Genomic DNA, 20,644 nt, shown 5'->3' with positions numbered 1-20,644 from the left:
TATATATATATATATATATATATATATATAATATATATATATATATATATACAATGTATGTATATGTGTGTGTGTGTGTGTATATATATATATATATATATATATATATATATATATATATATATATATATATATATACAGTGCCTACAAGTAGTATTCAACCCCCTGCAGATTTAGCAGGTTTACACATTCGGAATTAACTTGGCATTGTGACATTTGGACTGTAGATCAGCCTGGAAGTGTGAAATGCACTGCAGCAAAAAAAGAATGTTATTTCTTCTTTTTTTTTTTTTTTTTTTTTTTTTTAAATTGTGAAAAGTTTATTCTGAGGGTCATTTATTATTCAACCCCTCAAACCACCAGAATTCTGTTTGGTTCCCCTAAAGTATTAAGTAAGAAGTATTTCAGGCACAAAGAACAATGAGCTTCACATGTTTGGATTAATTATCTCTTTTTCCAGCCTTTTCTGACTAATTAAGACCCTCCCCAAACTTGTGAACAGCACTCATACATGGTCAACATGGGAAAGACAAAGGAGCATTCCAAGGCCATCAGAGACAAGATCGTGGAGGGTCACAAGGCTGGCAAGGGGTACAAAACCCTTTCCAAGGAGTTGGGCCTACCTGTCTCCACTGTTGGGAGCATCATCCGGAAGTGGAAGGCTTATGGAACTACTGTTAGCCTTCCACGGCCTGGACAGCCTTTGAAAGTTTCCTCCCGTACCGAGGCCAGGCTTGTCCGAAGAGTCAAGGCTAACCCAAGGACAACAAGGAAGGAGCTCCGGGAAGATCTCATGGCAGTGGGGACATTGGTTTCAGTCAATACGATAAGTAACGTACTCCACCGCAATGGTCTCCGTTCCAGACGAGCCCGTAAGGTAACTTTACTTTCAAAGCGTCATGTCAAGGCTCATCTACAGTTTGCTCATGATCACTTGGAGGACTCTGAGACAGCCTGGTTCAAGGTTCTCTGGTCTGATGAGACCAAGATCGAGATCTTTGGTGCCAACCACACACGTGACGTTTGGAGACTGGATGGCACTGCATACGACCCCAAGAATACCATCCCTACAGTCAAGCATGGTGGTGGCAGCATCATGCTGTGGGGCTGTTTCTCAGCCAAGGGGCCTGGCCATCTGGTCCGCATCCATGGGAAAATGGATAGCATGGCCTACCTGGAGATTTTTGCCAAGAACCTCCGCTCCTCCATCAAGGATCTTAAGATGGGTCGTCATTTCATCTTCCAACAAGACAACGACCCAAAGCAGACAGCCAAGAAAACCAAGGCCTGGTTCAAGAGGGAAAAAATCAAGGTGTTGCAGTGGCCTAGTCAGTCTCCTGACCTTAACCCAATTGAAAACTTGTGGAAGGAGCTCAAGATTAAAGTCCATATGAGACACCCAAAGAACCTAGATAACTTGGAGAAGATCTGCATGGAGGAGTGGGCCAAGATAACTCCAGAGACCTGTGCCGGCCTGATCAGGTCTTATAAAAGACGATTATTAGCTGTAATTGCAAACAAGGGTTATTCCACAAAATATTACACCTAGGGGGTGAATAATAATTGACCCACACTTTTATGTTGAAAATTTATTAAAATTTAACTGAGCAACATAACTTGTTGGTTTGTAAGATTTATGCATCTGTTAATAAATCCTGCTCTTGTTTGAAGTTTGCAGGCTCTAACTTATTTGCATCTTATCAAACCTGCTAAATCTGCAGGGGGTTGAATACTACTTGTAGGCACTGTGTATGTATGTATGTATGTATGTATGTATGTATGTATGTATGTATATATATAATTATATGTGTGTGTATTTAATATAATTTTCTTTTCCTCCTTGTGGGTAGATATATTAAAAACCAGATTGCATTGATATTTTGGATTAAATACATTAGCCATGAAATTTAAAAAAAAGAAAATAATGCTTGTGCAGAAGTTCTATAAATCTGAGTGCTTTTGTCAAAATTGTTGCTAAACTTTTCAAGTTCCTGTTCTCTCTGCTTTCCCTGTCTTTTCCCTCTGTGTTAGAGGTTGCAGAAGGGAGGAGGAGAGGATCGTACACTGACCTCTACTGCATGGCAAGGAGAGCATCTCTGGGTGGGCAGAGAAAACAGGCTGCAGCATAGGAGGAAATAACTGCAGGATAGAAGCTGTGCTGATATATTTACTGTGAGGTAAATGAGATAGCAAGACCCTCGATACACACTGCACTGACCTCACATCCAGCCTGTATTCCAGAAAGAAACACTCTCACAAGAAAAAGACCTGAAATTTGGAGCAGGATGCAAGGTTCATAAATTGGGTCTGAAAATTAATTAACAAAAGTAGATTGCAGACTGAAAGTTAGTTTTAGTTAATAGAATTGCACTAACTTGTAAAAAAATAATTTCTCCATATCAAAGCTCTTTTAGCCTATAACTTTTAAAAGGCAAACAAGTTTGGCAAACACTATATTATGTAAGCCATTAATTCATATTCATACGTTTAACAGTGGCCAAGTCATCAATATGCGATATCTGGAATATTTTGAGAAGATACTCAGTTTTATAAAGAACCGGATAATGATATATCACAGGTAAATACTTAATTATTTACTTGACTTTATTGTTAAAAGGTTATCAGAAAATTACCTGTTCTTTAAGAAAGTTTTTTGGGGGGTTTTTCGTTGTATTTTTTTTCTTTAATATTGTGATCTTTGTTAAAAAATGTAGTATTGCAGTTTTTCACACTGGCCAATGGGAAGGTATATAGAGTCATAATTCCTGTTTTTTTCAGGAAGAGTTGTTAGCAAGGCACCTTATCAAAGGCAGAGGTATAATAACAGGTAACACATGTACCGTATTTTTCGGACCATAAGACGCATTTTTTTCCCCCCAAATGTTGGGGGAAAGTGGGGGGTGCGTCTTATGGTCTGACTATAAGGTTGCGGGTGCGGGGAATGAGGGTGCCGCGGTGGAGCGGGTCATCGGTGGCACCAGCAGGCTGTAGCAGCCTGCCGTGACCACGTGGTCCCGCTCATTACATATGCACGCCCATCCTCCCGCCCATCATCTCTCAGCGAAACCGGCGCTGACAGGTGGGCGGGGGGGGGGGTGGTGCGTGCATAATTAGCAGCCGGCCGTGATCACCCCTGGCAACTACAGCCTGGAGTGATCATGTGCGGCTGTATTCACTGCCCCCCGTGCATCATTATCAGCGCGGGGTGCAGTGAATCAGTGTACTCACCCGTCACCGTGTGTGGAGCCGCCCCCCTGCAGCATCGCGTCTTCCTGTCTGTGCCGGCGGTCAGCTGATCTGGACACTAGCGGCGCGCACCGCGATGACGTCATCGCTGTGCGTGCCGCTAGTATCCACCAGAATCGATCAGCTTACCGCCGGCACAGACAGGAAGACGCGATGCTGCAGACACCGGTGATGGCTCCACACAGCGGCGCTGCAGCTGAGACAGAGATTGGTGCTTCAGGGAGTGAGGAAGTGTAAGTATAAACGTTTATTTTTTTTTCCTGTGCCACAGGATACACGCCACTTACCAGTATGGGGGCATTTCATGAGCAGGATGGATGGGGGCATTTCATGAGCAGGATGGATGGGGGCATATCATGAGCAGGATGGATGGGGGCATATCTTGAGCAGGATGGATGGGGGCATATCATGAGCAGGATGGATGGGGGCATATCATGAGCAGGATGGATGGGGGCATATCATGAGCAGGATGGATGGGGGCATATCATGAGCAGGATGGATGGGAGCATATCATGAGCAGGATGGATGGGGGCATATCATGAGCAGGATGGATGGGGGCATATCATGAGCAGGATGGATGGGGGCATATCATGAGCAGGATGGATGGGGGTATATCATGAGCAGGATGGATGGGGGTATATCATGAGCAGGATGGATGGAAGGTATATTATTAGCAGGATGGATGGGGGGTATATTATTAGCAGGATGGGGGGTATATGAGCAGGATCATATACAAGGCAGGAGGATCCTTATCAGAATGGGGTACCTTAGTAGAGAATTTGGGGACATTACCCCCATAACAGTGTCAGCAGCAGATCCTCGCCCCATAACAGTGTGTCATGACCATATTTTTTGGTTAAAATTTTATTTTCCTATTTTCCTTCTCTAAAACCAGGGTGCGTCTTATGGTCAGGTGCGTCTTATAGTCCGAAAAATACGGTATGTGCAACAGATGACACAAGATCCACCAATCACAATCGGCAATTACATAAATGTACCTCTCTTCACTATGACTTTTGCGCATGCTCATTTAAATGCTTAATTATAAAAGGCAGAGTTATAAGGAGAGGTAGCACGTGTATGAACAACTGATAACACAACATCAATCAATCACAATACTTGATACCATAACGTTGACTTCCTTCGCTGATTAGATGCTATAAAATAAAAAAAATTGAGTCAGAATCTGTTCACTATGGGTAATGGACATGTGGAATTTATTCTTAAAAAAAAAAAAAAAAACCCTAGTAGCCAGTGTGATAATTGCCAGAGTTCTAATTTTTATTTTCATTAGATTGTGATATGAAAAAAAAACCACTTAATACAAAAACAGGATTTAAACTATAGGTAATTTTGTTAATGGTTTCCCTTTTAATTATTTAATATGTTGGCAATATTTACTTTTGCCTTCATAATAGAATATGGTTTCCTTCATTTAGAGAATATAATAATTTACTTGCACGTTTGTTTTGTTTAGTGCCAACAATCCTAGAGGTCTTTCAGAAGTCAAAGATGCATTAGAAAAAGTCCATAAAGTAGAAGATCTCTTACCAATAATGAAGGTTAGGTTTCTTCTGTATATTCTTTGCTGCGCCACAGACTGTCAGAGATATTTAAAGATCCTGTATTGGATCCAACATGCTCATCCTTATACTTATTATTAGGGTTCGCTCACATCTGTGTATAAACACGCCAAGTGCGATCCGATAAATAAAAAAATCGGATTGAACTCGCACCAATGTTAAACAATAAGTCAGTGCTGATCTGCACATTTTTTTCAGCTGTTTTCGGCTTGAGGAAAAAATCATTGCACACTGCATATGGTCGCATATAAGGTCTGAGACTCACCAATGAAAGTCAGTGGGTGCGAGAAAAAAAATGCACGGCACACAGACCATCCGTATGCCAACCAATTTTTACCCACACATCTTGATGGGGAAAAAAACCTAATATAAAGATATAGATACCGTAGATGGATATCCTGCAGATATATTCTTTCATATCCCCCCTACATATTCTTAACTGGCACCCTTTAGTGCCTTCCATGTTGACTAAATAAATAAATTAAAAAAACGACTTTGTGTCCGCCTTCATTTTTGCTAACCAGCAAAGGTAAAGCAGACAGCTGTGAGCTGATATTATCAGGCTGGGAAGGTCCATGGTTATTGACCCTTTTGCAGCCTAAAAATACCAGCCCGCAGCCGCCCCAGAAGTGGCACATCACATTGACAATGCACCAAAGCAAATCAGAAAGAGCAATCGGGGTAATGTTATTTGGGGTTTGAATTAGCCAAAAACACAGCTGACATCAAGCCCTGGTGTTAGTAATGGAGAGGTGTTTATTAGACACCCCTATTACTAACCCAGCAAGTAAAATGAAAAAAGCACATACTTTAATTTTACAAATTGCTCCACAACATTTTCCGTGGTTCACTATTTTACTAAAAAAAACGCCCAAACCTATACAAGTCCAATGTAGTCTACGGAATCCGATGTAGTCCACAAATGGAAACCTGAATGACATTAAAAAGAGAGAAACAATAACAGGACACTGTCCCTCATTCACTAATTTACAGAACGCAAAGTTCCCAGGCAGGTCAGACGTAGTCTAGCACATCTCACGATGTTCCCCGGACTCCATTGCTCAGTCTATGAAAAACATTGTTCTGACACTCTATAGGCTTTAAGCAGCAGCCACTCCCTACTCATGCTGCACTTCACGACTGTGAAGAGCGACATTACTGACGTCACTGCTCTTCACAGTTGCCTGGTGTCGTGCAGTGCAGCGTGACCTGGAAGATCTGAAGAGTGGTAACGTTACTAACGTCACAGCCCATCTAAGGAGTCGGGTCATGCAGAGTGCCTGCTGCTCAAAGCCTATGGAATGTCAGAACTATGGTCCATAGACTTAGATAGACAGAACCGGGGAACCGTTGGACGACACCGGACCTGCCTGGAAACTTTCGTTTTCTAATAAATTGGTGACTGACGGACCGTCTCTTGTTTTTGTTTCTCTTCTCATGTTTTTCTGGTTTTCATTTATGGACCACGTCAGATTCCCTGAATCACGTTGGACCTGCATGTTTTTGTTTTTTGTTTGTTTTTTTTCTTTAAGTAAATTGGTGAACTAGGGAAACTGTCGGAGAGGGGGTTTCTATTTTTACATTAAAATATTTGTGTTGTTTTTGTTTTTACTTACTGGGTTAGTAATGGGGGTGTCTGATGGACGCCTCTCTATTACTAACACCTATTCTTGATGTCCGCCGAGTTTTTGAACATTTCACAGTTGACATTAACCCCAAATACCATTATTCCGATTGCCAATGCATCAGGGAAATCTGGAAGAGCCAAGGCGAATTGGCGCATCTAATGTGATGCCACAATCAAAGTTTTTAGATTTAGCAATGCAGCTGAACTCAGAGCTGCATCCGCCCACACCAGGCTCTGTTTGCAAAGTCTATAGACAGTGAAGTGCTGGTAATCACAGCAGGGGGAGTGCCGACGAGTGCCCATGGTGCCAGCTAGTCACAGCAATGATAAGCTACTGGTGCTAACACATGCATCGCTAAATTCTTTGTGTTTAACCCTTACATTATGCTGTCTTCAGATTACATAGCAAAAATCTGTTGACAGATAGGGATCTGTTGCCTTCACAGCGACAGTCTTGTCCGACAAGAAATCACCAGATACCAGACTGTTTCACATGTCGCAAACCTTAATCTTAAATGAATGGTTGCAAAGTCTCAATCAGGAGCATACTGCTCAGATGCCTCTCAGCTTCTTGCTTGCTGGGGTGCGGTGTACTCCAGATTGACAGTTCGGATCAATAGCATAGTCGCGATGCTGCACTGTGCGCTCTCCAATGCTACAAGGATAAGCGGTTTTGTCTCTGCAGCATCTGACGACTGCAGAGGCGCTGAATCCTGCTGGTCCGGTCCGTTTCAGACCAATGTTTACAAGCTATATTGGAAAGAGTTTTTAAGCACTGCACCACAAACTGCCACAGCTGATAAAACAAACAATAAAATTAACAATCCTTCTGTACATTTTTAAGAATCTCTCCATTCTCAACAAAGTTGGTAGCTTTTTAGTAGTACTTTCCAATTCTACTAATTCTACTACTATATATAAATTTTATTTAATATTACATTATACACAGTACAGACCAAACGATTGGACACACCTTCTCATTCAAAGAGTTTTCTTTTTTTTCATGACTCTGAAAAGTGTAGATTCACATTGAAGGCATCAAAACTATGTATTAACACACGTGGAATGAAATACTTAACAAAAAAGTGTGAAACAACTGAAAATGTCTCTTATATTCTAGGGTCTTCAAAGTAGCCACCTTTTTGCTTTGATTACTGCTTTGCACACTCTCTTGTCATTCTCTTGATGAGCTTAAAGAGGTAATCACCGGAAATGGTTTTCACTTCACAGGTGTGACCTGTCAGGTTTAATAAGTGGGATTGCTTGCCTTATAAATGGGGTTGGGACCATCAGTTGTGTTGTGCAGAAGTCTGGTGGATGCACAGCTAATAGTCCTACTGAATAGACTGGGATGTATTCCACCTGTCTAGATTTTGGCGATTGGTGACTTAACATTCAGTCTCCAGGCCCTGTCCACAGGCTATTTACTTCATGCAGCATTTGCTTGGACCTGTCCCGCCCACAGCCATGATTCAGTCAAGGGTACGGGATTGAAATAAACCAGGTGAGTGCTGCTAAGAGCAGTTCTACTATTTCATATGTGAGGCCGTATGGCACATTTTATAAAAATATTTTAGTGGCAGGGTGGCTCAAGAAATTGCAATTTTTTTGCCAAAAATCTCATATTTATAATAAGTACAGTTGGAATTTTTTAGTGCTGTAGTGCACATTTAGTGCTAGCTTTTTTGTTTTTTCTTCATTGAATAGACTGTTAGCTGCTTTTTTCTTGCCATAATGCAAATTCTAAGTAAAGAAAAACGAGTGGCCATCATTACTTTAAGAAATGAAGGGCAGTGAGTCCGAAAAATTGGGAAAACTTTGAAAGTGTCCCCAAGTGCAGTGGCAAAAACCATCAAATGCTACAAAGAAACTGGCTCATATGAGGACTGCCCCAGGAAAGGAAGACCAAGAGTCACCTCTGCTGCGGAGGATAAGTTTATCTGAGTCACCAGCCTCAGAAATCGCAGGTTAACAGCAGCTCAGATTAGAGACTACAGGTCAATGCCACACAGAGTTCTAGCACTAGACACATCTCTAGAACAACTGTTAAGAGGAGACTTTGTGCAGCAGGCCTTCATGGTAAAATAGCTGCTAGGAATCCACTGCTAAGGGACAGACAACAAGAAGAAGAGACTTGTTTGGGCTAAAGAACACAAGGAATGGACATTAGACCAGTGGAAGTCTGTGCTTTGGTCTGAGTCAAAATGTGAGATCTTTGGATCCAACCACCGTGTCTTTGTGAGACGCAGAAAAGGTGAATGGATGGACTCTACATGCCTGGTTCCCACCGTGAAGCATGGAGGAGGAGGTGTGATGGTGTAGGGGTGCTTTGCCGGTGACGCTGTTGGGGATTTATTCAAAATTGAAGGCATACTGAACCAGCATGGCTACTACAGCATCTTGCAGCGGCATGCTATTCCATCCGGTTTGCGTTTAGTTGGACCATCATTTATTTTTCAACAGGACAATGACCCCAAACACACCTCCAGGCTGTGTAAGGGCTATTTGACTAAGAAGGAGAGGGATGGGGTGCTACGATAGATCACCTGGCATTCAGTCACCAGAGCCGAACCCAATTGAGATGGTTTGGCGTGAGCTAGACTGCAGAGTGAAGGCAAAAGGGCCAACAAGTGCTAAGCATCTCTGGGAACTTCTTCAAGACTACTGGAAAACCATTTCTGGTGACTACCTCTAGAAGCTCATCAAGAGAATGCCAAGAGTGTGCAAAGCAGTAATCAAAGCCAAAGGTGGCTACTTTGAAAAACCTAGAATATAAGACATATTTTCAGTTGTTTCACACTTTTGTGTTAAGCATTTCATTCCACATGTGTTAATTCATAGTTTTGATGCCTTCAATGTGAATCTACAATCTTCAGTCATGAAAATAAAGAAAACTCTTTGAATGAGATGGTGTGTGTGTGTGTGTGTGTGTGTGTGTGTGTGTGTGTGTGTGTGTGTGTGTGCGCAAATATATAAAAAAATCATTGTTTTTTGAGGCGCCCCATCGTCTAAACAGGACTTGCACTGTCGAGAGCGATGGCAGCCTATGCACATCGTTCACTGTAACTATTACACAACCGCAAATCACTAAATGTTTACTACCATAGTTACCAATCATTTAGTGCCAAAGCATATATTTTTATAGATTAACTAGGGTGAAGATTTTATTGTTGTATATCCCTGTTAATATATAATTTTCTATCCTCTAGTCTTTTTTTCATTTTTTGTTTCTTTAGCGTTTATTAGAAATGTCCTCTTACCCTCTAATATAAACTGGGCAGTCAGGTGCCTGTCATTTGGTGGATTATGTAATTGGATACGTTATTGGAATTGTTCTTTGCAGTCTGCTGAAATATATAGAAAAAAGATAAGAGGAAATCATTTATAATTAAATAAAATAATCTTCCTGTTCACCTAATTGTTAATACTGATTTCACTTTTTTTAATGCAGTTAAACAGTAAAACAAGAGATGGGTTCACAGTGAACACAAAAGTTCCCAGCCTTAAAGATCACGGGAAGGAATATGATGGATTCACAATAACTATAACAGGAGATAAGTAAGAAACACTTTTCTGTATGTGAACCACTTTTTTTTTTATCTTCACAGAAGATTTCCTTTTATTCTTCAAACTATAAATTTAGAATTTTTTATTTATTTTTTTTTGTTTTTCATTTTCTTGACATCTATTTTTTTTATTGTTTTAAAAAGTGTTTAAAGGGAACCTGTCATGTGAAAAAAACACTAAATCTGCAGATATAGGGTTAATCTGCAGAGTACTTGCGTTCTAAGTCGCTCAGCCGCCGCACTGAAAGCCTGGCTGCAGGAGGCAATGAACTTTACTCTTCCCGGCAGCTGCGGGCTTTCAGTCATAGCAGTCTGCTTTGCTTAAGTCATCACTCAGAAAACCGTGAGAGGTAGCTAACTAATGGGAAAGTATATCTTCACTGAATTCAGATTTAACCCATGAATTGAAAGTGAATGATCAGTCCAGGAGGAGAAAAAAAGCTACGTTTTCTGATAAGAAAATTTCTTATTTTCATGTGTACTATTGATTTCGGAAAATAAAATTCAAACGGTTACTACTCAGAGGTGTCCTGTCTGCTCTTCTGGCATGTCTTAGTAGATACTTGTATTCTTTATTAGGTAATGCTGGAGTATGTCTGACAACCGGATGGCAACTGCTAGCGGTGAGACTGGTATGTCCAATCAGTGATGACCAGTCAAGACTTACCGTTTTAACAAAGGAAATAGAAACACCCTGTTGTCAATTTATTCATACATTTCCAATGTGCTTAATAGAGGAATGGCACAATGCACAGTACTTAGAAAAGATGTTTGGGAATTGTTTTGTGGTAAATATATTCATCTGCTAAAACAGGCATACCAGAGGAGAAGTCCTATCAAGGCATCATTCCAGCATTTTTGGATTTTTTTTTTTTTATTTTTTTTTAACCCTGAAGTGGTACTTTAAATCTAAGCCTTCCGACTCCGGTCTCATATTAACTGTCCAGAGTTTCCACATTTTATATCAGCGCCCCATTGGTCCCACGGTGTCATTTTGTGACCATAACTTCTGACTGGCTGGAAGTGAGAAATTATGTGACAAGGTCTCAATGCAAGTCTATGAGAGCCAGAACGAGGCTCACATAGAGATATATAGAGTTGTAACCTTCGGTGTGCTCCATGTAACACTGGAGAGATCCAGCAGGTCAGAAATTGCTGAAGACCGACCAGAGCGGCGTTGATGGTATTTAAAGATACTGAAGGGTGAGTATAATACAGGGGCAGTGGACTTAGATTTAAAGCACCACTCCAGGGGTAAAATTAAAAACGCTTTAGTGCTGCTTTAAGAAGAGCTTAGCAGCTGAATTAAATCTACAGACATTTCAGCAATGCACTTATTGCATTCATACAAATTGTAGTTAACCTCAATTTTTCATAACCTTATTATTATTTGTGGTGTTTCACATTGCGGTTTGGCTTGAGGGTATTTTTTCCCTATTTCCTGTAATAAACTAGCAAACGACTGGGTCTTCAATTGTTTTTGAGAACAGAAGTGCTAACATTAGTCTCTTGCTGGGAATATTTTGTATTGAATAATATATTATCAAATTATTGTGAAGTAGTTTGCGAGAACCTGAATGTTAAAATCTATAAAGCCTATGGCCAGCAATGCAGCAAGGGGGCTAATGATCTGTGGGGGAGCCCTGTAGGATAAGTGATGACTTATTGATCACTCGGGATCTACAACAATCACAGGAACATGGCTTCATAGAGAACAGCCTTCATTGGAGCCGAGGTGCACATGCTTGATCTCTACCACTCTGACTGCCGGATATGAGGCCCTCTATACTTAATTGGAAATCTCTGCGCAACTGCCTGTCCTAGTGATAATGGGTAAATGTACATGAAAGTCTAAAATGTCCAGAAGATCCACTGCTGTTTCAGAATTGGCATTAGAAAACGAGTATTGGCACAATATTGAGATTGATCCTGGCATAAATTTAAAGGGAACTTGACAGCTGTTACATGCTGTCTGAGCCATATGATTTTAGCCAGATGCTGCATCGATTTAGAGAAAAATGTCCCCTCCGGGGCCTGACCTGCACAGAAGACTAGTCACACAGGCGGGTTCCCAGCGGCTTCTCACCCAATGCTCTTGAGTCCGTGCGTGCATAGGGAGAGACCGGTGAAGAAGCATACTTACATGGCTGAAATCATACAGCCAATGTTGCTGCTTGTGGATTGGGCATCATGTGTCTCCTCCAACGTTCTTTTAATTACTTTATCCGCTTTCCATCCTTCGTAGCCATATCTCTGTTTTTGGTGCAGTAAGTAGAATGATTTGGAAAAAAACTCAAATGACCCCTCCAGTCTCATCAACTACATATCTATGCAGATCAATAAGCTACATACAAAATATTTTGGTAAATATTTTTTACAGAATAATCTATTTCCTAGTTTGATTTCATTTTTTGAAACAAGAAAATATAATAACACTTGTATTAACTGTTTTATGGCCTATAATGTACATTTTCATCATGAATCGCTATGGGTTGTATGAAGTGAGCTCAGGAGCTGATGCTGCTTCATATGCAACAGAAGCCACCTGTGGTAAATAGGCGGCACCTGCCTGCAACTACAGCAACTAGAGCTTGCTCCTATTGCTGCAGGTTAAGCATTTAAATGCCACTGTCAATGTCTGACAGCAGTACGGAAATTACGTCATTTTTAGGTGCAGGCGCTCACTACTTGCATCTGCCCACCTGCAATGCAGTCGTCGGGAATGGGTGACCCCCCCCCCCCTATAATTGCCATGTCAGTTCTCATTGGAAGCTCAGCCACAGGTACTTGCTTGTCCCCTTCACTCTTCATGCTGCATAATACTACAATTTGAATTGCCGCTCTATCCTCTGTTCCTTTGAACATCTGATCCACAGGGTGCTGATAGCCAAATCTAATAATGATGGCTTATTCTGGATGACCCCTTTAATAACACTCTACAGTGTTTGAAAGTTTTCTCGTCCCTGATATTTAGTTTGTGATGGTTTCCACATTCTTTTTCAGAATTGGCAATATACTGTTTTCAGTGGAGACACAGACAACAGAAGAAAGAACACAACTGTACCACGCAGAGATTGAGTCTCTCTATAAGGATCTTACAGCAAAAGGAAAGATCCTGGTGCTGTCTACAGAACTAGGAGTGAGTGGGATTTTATTTGTTTTGTGTAATTTAAACATTTTCAAATATCAAACAAACTCTCTAAGACCGCACATGGCAAATTTCGTAGCTGATGCATCTTATATCTCTTCACAATGGAGCTCTTCTGTTAATTCTACAAATTTAGGACCAAAATGACAATGGCCAATCCCACTTGTGAAAGGGGTGTAATTTTGCATAGTGAAAGGAGAAAACTGGAGGAAAAAACAAAGCACAGCACATAGCGTATGTAACACTGCTTCCCTGCACTCCTTGCTCTGTTGCCGGGGCGCTCTCTGACTCTCTGTCGCAGCCGGATCTTTCCACACTGTTTGGCGTCTCTGCTTCTCCTCCATCCGCCTCCTGGAGTCAGTTAGCGTATCACAGCATCTCCAGGAGCACTCCTAAGGAGTGCGCGTGCCACTGCCTCTCTTAAAGGGCCAGTGCGCCACTCCCAGGAAGTGCCTCCCAGCCTGAGCGGCATTGAGGGAGTTGCCTGATCAATGCATTAGCTTAGCTAGTCAGTGTCTAGTACTCCAGCTAGCTAGTTGTCAGGTCCCCTTGTCTATTCAATCCTGTTGGTTCCCGTCCTGTCGGTCCAGTGGGTCCACGTTTGCACGCCGTAGTATCATCCCTGGTGGCGAGCATGACAGCTTAACCCCTTTAAAAATAAAGTAGTTCCTCCTCATGAAAATAAAAATAACATATACTCCTCTCCCGTACCAGCGTCAGTCCATAACATTGTCACTCGAGACTCAGCGCCGTTACGGGAACTGAGTGTTATTTTTATTTTTTAATGGACGCCACTTTATTTTAAAAGGTGTTGTCAAAGTAGTGGACAAATCCTTTAACATTTTCCTTATCAAAAGGTTTTGTCCTTACAAAGTCTGATGAATTCTGATCGTAGGAGAATGATTTCTGTCGGGTGCTGTCATCTGGTATTATCTGAATTGCTTTTTGTCTCAAATTGACTTCTGTATTAGTTACAAAAAGTAAAACCAAAGCATTCAATTAGATATGACATTAAAGGAACGCATTTCCGACCTTGAACCAAAATTTGCATCAGGTAAAAAGCATAACCAGCTGACACATCTGCTAGAACCTCAGTGTTTTACTATTGTAATTCATCTAGTATACCCCACCATTCCTCTATCAAGGGAGATCTGGATAAGCAGACAGCAGCCAACAAATACACAATTGTGCTTTGCTTTATTCACATAGCTCACAAGGTGAGCACAGACCTACAGTATATGTCTTCTCCTGTCTTTTAACCTAATGGTATTTCACTGGGGAGCGGCTCCCTTACTATTCCCCCCCCCCTCCTCCTTTTATTGCATATAGCGTTATTCTTACATAGTCTGGGACTGATTTGAGGGAGTCTACTGCAACACACCCCAACTAGAAACACCCAATTGGCAAAGTATCAATAAAAGAACAGAATATTTCAAATTGTGACTGCTCCTTTTAAACCTTCTCCACCCATACATTTGAACGCCTTAGATGACAGTTCTTTAAAGGAGTTGTCCGGTCTAAAATAAGTCTGCATTAAGTGTATGTGACTGCAGACTTATGAATCCTCCCAGCGCATCCACTGTGCGCTGCAAGGATTCGCCGTTTTATGATTCGGTAACGGCGGTCACATGAGTGCGATATGCATGTTCCCAGCCAGAATCTGACTAGTGGGAGCAGCCTTACTCAATACAAGTATATGGAGTGGGAGTGTCAGTCTAGTGGTTGTGGCTGTCTAGTCGGCGCAGCTTTGCTCAATGCACTAGTCGGGTTCTGGTTAGGAACATGCTCATTGCATAATTGCGGTCATGTAACTGCTGTTCGCAGCTCAGAAACCAGTGAATCCTTTTATCACAGTGTGTGCTCTGGGAAGATTTATATATCTGCAGTCACATGGTGACTGCAGACTTATCATTTTTGACAAGACAACCCCTTTAAGACTGGCATTTTATACCACAGTTATGATCACTTTTCCCTTGAATTAAGATGAACCTCTCTAAAAAAATTTATATAAACAAATTCCTATGACAAAAATAAAGTAGCATTTTGTCAGTAAGACAGCATGGTCCCTCTTAATGTAATTGGAGATGGACAAAAATGGTCACTGAATAAATGAGGATGAAAGGATCTATGCGAAAACACACAATGGAGTGTATTCTTTTATTATGAAATGCAAGAAATCTTTACTGAATCTTATTTACATATAAAATAAAATTGCACAATGCTTAAAGTCCAAGGTGAGGATTACGAAGAAGTCCAATACTACAAGGGCTTGAAATGCAGATATTAACTAAGATGTGTTACAAAGTGGATGATGTATACAAATCATGACCGCTAATGGTTAATGGAATTTATTCATATTACCGTACATAAGATAACTGACAGTCTTCGATAAAATATCACAGGCAAAAAAGGGTATTGCATCATTGCTAGTAGGATAGTCAAAATTTCCAATAGAACCAAAAGTTGGAAAACCCAACTGCAAATGAAATACCCCATTCACTTCACTTACCCATAGTTGTAAAATGCAGACTGTCTGAACCCAGGAGAAACCTCTACGTGCATTTCGCGTTTGCTTTATCAAGGGGAGTCCGTAAATAAGATTCAATAAAGATTTTTTTTTGGATTTTATAACACAAGAATATAGCACTCCGTTGTGTGTTCACATAGGTCCTCTTAATTAATTTGGCTGTTCTTTTTGGCCACCCAAACACCAGAATAAGAAATGAACCTCAAACATAAGCTGGACTGGTTCTGCTATAAATTCGCCTAATTCTGGTGTAAATTGTAGTGACCTTGTAGGACCGTGCTGACATAAAACTGCAACATTTTTTGTACAACTACATGGTGTTTGATGAATTTCCTGCAAAGTAGTGATGAGAGAACACTACCATGCTCTGGTACTCGAAACGAGCAGGTTGGCTCCTCGACTACACAGTATGATGGAAGTCAATGGGAAACACAATCATTTTTTCAGAAGATTGCGTTTCCCATTGACTTCCACTATACTTGGTACTTGAGTTGAGCCCGTGCCAGCTTCCCACCTGCTCGTTTTGAGTATAGAGCATGGTCGTGCTCGCTCATCACTACTGATAAGGTTTTTGTTTTTTATTTTTAATCTTGATTTAGAATAATTTGCCAAATTGATATGAATTTGAGTTTATTACACAATTTAGTAACATATTATTAGCTGTCTGTAGTCTCAAGGTGACTGGAAGCTATTGAAGCTATTGTCATATTTATAGACCTGCGTTCAGTGTAGCTTTCTGCATATCCAGTTTCATTGTGTATTTCAATGTATGAAATCTTTATCAATGCAGAAATGAAACAAGGCCATTGTGTATTATATGAATTAGGGGGAAAAAAATCTCCATGGTTTTTTCATAATGCACCGCAAATGTCACCGTAGTTATGGAGTCAGATGATAATCTGATCTACACTGGGAAATAATCAGTGCATTTCTGTGAAATCGCACACCAATAATGTATTATCTAAGAAGCTTTTAACCTTGCTTTCGGAAAGACATGACTGATGCTTGGAATGCTTCTCATCTTTGGTTTCTAGGAGGCAGATGTTGTATGTGAACTCATTCTGTCGTTGGTGTATTATTTCTACAATTTAATGCCGCTCTCCAGAGGATCCAGGTCAGTGTCATTCATCATAATAACATATTTGTAAAGAGCAACGTACTGCTTGTATTAGGCTTATTTTCACAGAAGAAACAAATAGGGAGAAGCTGGCTCGTTAAAAAAATTAGATACTATGGAAATATCTGTTGTCCTTTTAGATGCTGGGTTCCCAAATGTGTTTGAAAATTCAGTCTAAAGGCCCTGTCACACACAGAGATAAATCTTTGGCAGATCTGTGATTGCAGTGAAATCATGGACATATTGTTCCATTTGTACACAGCCACAAACCTGGCACTGATTGTCCACAATTTCACTGCAATCAGTGCCAGGTTTGTGGCTGTGTACAAATGGAACAATATGTCCATGATTTCACTGCAACCACAGATCTGCCAAAGATTTATCTGTGTGTGACGGGGCCTATAGAATTAAAATTAAAATTCCCTTAAAAATATACGTTTTATGTAGATTTTGTTTATTTTACTGTATATCTCTATAATTGCATTAAAAGAACTAAAAAAACGCCCCAGTTGTACAGCGGCATGTCCAGAATACCGCTCAGATCTTCACACTGTAGGTGATTGGGGCGTATGCAACTCCATTCTCTTAAACTGTACTGTTTGGTATGGATCTCGCTAAATAAATAAATAATAGCTGCAAATGAGCAATATGTGAACAAAGACGAAAGCCGAAACTTCCAATATTGACAGGTTAGGCCCTAACAGTGTAGTGTGTATGCGAACCCCTGAAAATTAATTGCCAGGGAAGTTTAAAGGGGCTTTCCCCCAAAAAGAAAGTTAATTTTAACCCTAGAACGCGCAACCATAGAAATCAACCGTAGAAAACAAGTAACCTAGCAGGCCTGTGAGGCCCCAGGTATGCGTTCTAGGGTTAATTAGAAGATCTTGGAGTAATAAGTTCAACAATTGGATGTATTTTTAAAAAAAAAAAAAATGCTTTTGTGCTGATATTTTATATATGTCCCTGCTGTGTACTGTGTAATGGCCGTGTCTGACCGTACAGGGTCATGGTCTGATCACACCACAGCTCCTGGGTAGGGGAAGTAAAAAAAAACCAAGATGACTATATAGATATTACAGCACGGGATCTCAAACAATTATTTTTTTGAGTCGAAACATTTTTTTAAAAACAGGCAGTGATCAGCTTGACCTCACAAAAAGAATCAGCTGTGGTCCCGTCCCGTCTTGTCCTGTTTGTATACTCTTTTGTCTTCACTGGCCCAGGAGCTGTGGTATGATCAATGTTTTCTGTACAGTCAGACACGGCAATTACACAGTACATAGCAGGGACACATTTATAAGATTATCTCGGCACAGGATCATGTTCTTTAATCCCTTCTAAGGCTATGTGCGCACAGTGCGTTTTTCGCGGCGTTTTTGCGCGTTTTTCGGGTGCGTTTTTGGCCTCAAAACTGCAGGACTTTGCTTCCCCAGCAAAGTCTATGAGTTTTCATTTTTGCTGTCCGCACACATCTGTTTTTTTTTCAGCTGCGTTTTTGTGGTGCCACAAAAACGCAGCATGTCAATTATTCCCGCGTTTTTCACTGCGCTTTTCATCCATTGAGTTCAATGGGATGTTGAAAGACGCAATGAGAAACGCAAATAGCTGCGTTTTGGTGCGTTTCTAAGACCAAAAACGCAGCTATAAACGCAGGAGGTGGGTAGTAAAGTGACGTGTACAGGAAGAGGATTCCTTCTGTCAGTATATACAGAAGCGTGAATCCTCCCGGTACCGTCACCGCCGCGTCCACCTCTCGTCCTGTGCATGTATGCTGCCGTGCGACGCCATGTCTGGGCGGGAGGTGAAAGCGGCTGCGAAAACAAAAGTTAACAGTAGAAAAAAAAAAAAATTCATACTCACCTGTCTGCAGACTCCCGGTGCCATGCCCGCTCCCATCTCCTCTCACGGTATCTCCACCCCCGCTCCGGCTGTGTGCAGACGGCCAGGAAACCTCCGATGGATGCAGGACCTGGCGATGGATCACCTGATGCGGTCGCATCAGGTGATCGTAAGTATCGCGGTGACGCGGGCGCCCGGCCGGTATCAGCGGATGCGTCAGGAGACTTCATCCCTGATTACCGGCAGCTGCTGCAGCGATCGGACAGGATCAGACTCCCGCCCCATCGCTGCAGGAGCTGCCGGTAATCAGCACATAAGTGAGTATTTTTTTTTTTTTTTTTTTTTTTTGCTCCGATGCATCAGCTGACTGTATACTCGGCTTTTATACAATCAGCTGATGTGTGATGGGATTCAGGCACTTGATCCTGACACATCATCTGATCGCTTTGCCTTCCAGCAAACCGATCAGATGATATTGGATCCGGATTGGACGGCGCGGGACCCTGACCCAGGATTACTGCGGAGGGGGCTTCTTTATTTCAATAAAGATGGAGTCACTAATTGTGTTGTGTTTTTATTTCTAATAAAAAAAAATTTCTGTGTGTTGTGTTTTTTTTTTTTTTATCTTTACTAGAAATTCATGGTGGCCATGTCTAATATTGGCGTGACACCATGAATTTCGGGCTTAGGGCCAGCTATACAGCTAGCCCTAACACCATTATTACCTGGCGAGCCACCCGGCATCAGGGCAGCTGGAAGAGTTGGATACAGCGCCAGAAGATGGCGCTTCTATGAAAGCGCCATTTTCTGGGGTGGCTGCGGGACTGCAATTCACAGCGGGGGTGCCCAGAAAGCATGGGCACCCTGCACTGTGGATTCCAATCCCCAGCTGCCTAGTTGTACTCGGCTGGACTCAAAAATTGGGCGAAGCTCATGTCATTTTTATTTTTTTAAATTATTTCATGAAATTCATGAAATAATTTAAAAAAAAAAAAAAGGGCTTCCCTATATTTTTGGTTCCCAGCCGGGTACAAATAGGCAGCTGGGGGTTGGGGGCAGCCCGTACCTGCCTGCTGTACCCGGCTAGCATACAAAAATATGGCGAAGCCCACGTAATTTTTTTTGTTTGGGGGGGCAAAGAAATCCTGCATACAGTCCTGGAAGGAGGATACTGAGCCTTGTAGTTCGACAGCTGCTGTCTGCTCTCCTGTATACACTATTGGATGGAGGATGCTGAGCCTTGTAGGTCTGCTCCCCCTGACTCTCCCTCAAGCATACAGTCCTGGATGGAGCATGCTGAGCCTTGTAGTTCTGCAGCTGCTGTCTGCTTTCCTGCATACACTATTGGATGGAGTATGCTGAGCCTTGTAGTTCTGCAGCTGTCTGCTCTTCTGCATACACTAGTGGAGAATGAAGAACACATTGAAGAAGGAAATGACATCAGACCTTTTTTTTTTTTTGTTCACTGATAAAAAACGCATAAGGACGCAGTGAGCAAAAACGCACCAAATCGCGGCAAAACGCGTGTGTTTTTTGCCGCGTTTTTTCGACGCAGGTGCGTTTTTGTGCGTTATTAGCGGCCAAAAACGCAGCGTCAAAAAAATGCAGTGTGCGCACATAGCCTTATTGTAGAACCTATTATGTTTCCAAGATCTATTGATTAACCCCTTTCCATTAAGGTCAGCTAAAGGTTCCCAACCAACGTACTAGGTACATCATGGCGATTGCGGGGGCTCAGTAGCTCTGCCCGCGCGATCACCACCGGAACTTCAGCTTTCCTGATAGCCGAGACCCTGTTCTCACAGCCAGGGACACTGCATGACCCGCCCTTTACTGTTTAATCCCCTAAATACTGCTAGCAATAGTGATTGTAGCATGTTGCGGCTGGAAGAGGGAGTGTGTTCCCTCTCCCATGCGATTATTCTTATGCGGGCCCAATCATTGCCATGGCAACCCGAGGTCGTCATGACAACATCTGGGTAGCCCAGCTA

General features: G+C 41.7%; 1 protein-coding gene across 3 annotated transcripts in view; it reads left to right on the top strand.

Moving 5' to 3' along the window:
* The window catches only part of TTC13 (tetratricopeptide repeat domain 13), a 127,170-nt gene that overhangs the window by 87,701 nt on the left and 18,825 nt on the right, over positions 1-20,644 (top strand). For all 3 annotated transcript variants that reach the window (XR_012751608.1, XM_075339522.1, XM_075339523.1), the window contains exons 16-20: positions 2,495-2,578; positions 4,724-4,808; positions 9,908-10,014; positions 13,026-13,161; positions 16,732-16,811. Coding sequence is in view for 2 of the 3 variants with exons in the window: in XM_075339522.1 (XP_075195637.1) it covers positions 2,495-2,578; positions 4,724-4,808; positions 9,908-10,014; positions 13,026-13,161; positions 16,732-16,811 (492 nt within the window). In the remaining variant the exon portion in view is untranslated. The remainder of the gene's footprint in view (positions 1-2,494; positions 2,579-4,723; positions 4,809-9,907; positions 10,015-13,025; positions 13,162-16,731; positions 16,812-20,644) is intronic.

Source organism: Anomaloglossus baeobatrachus, chromosome 3, assembly GCF_048569485.1.
Source record: "Anomaloglossus baeobatrachus isolate aAnoBae1 chromosome 3, aAnoBae1.hap1, whole genome shotgun sequence".
Taxonomy (NCBI): Eukaryota; Metazoa; Chordata; class Amphibia; order Anura; family Aromobatidae; genus Anomaloglossus; species Anomaloglossus baeobatrachus.
This window is presented reverse-complemented; position numbering and strand designations above follow the sequence as displayed.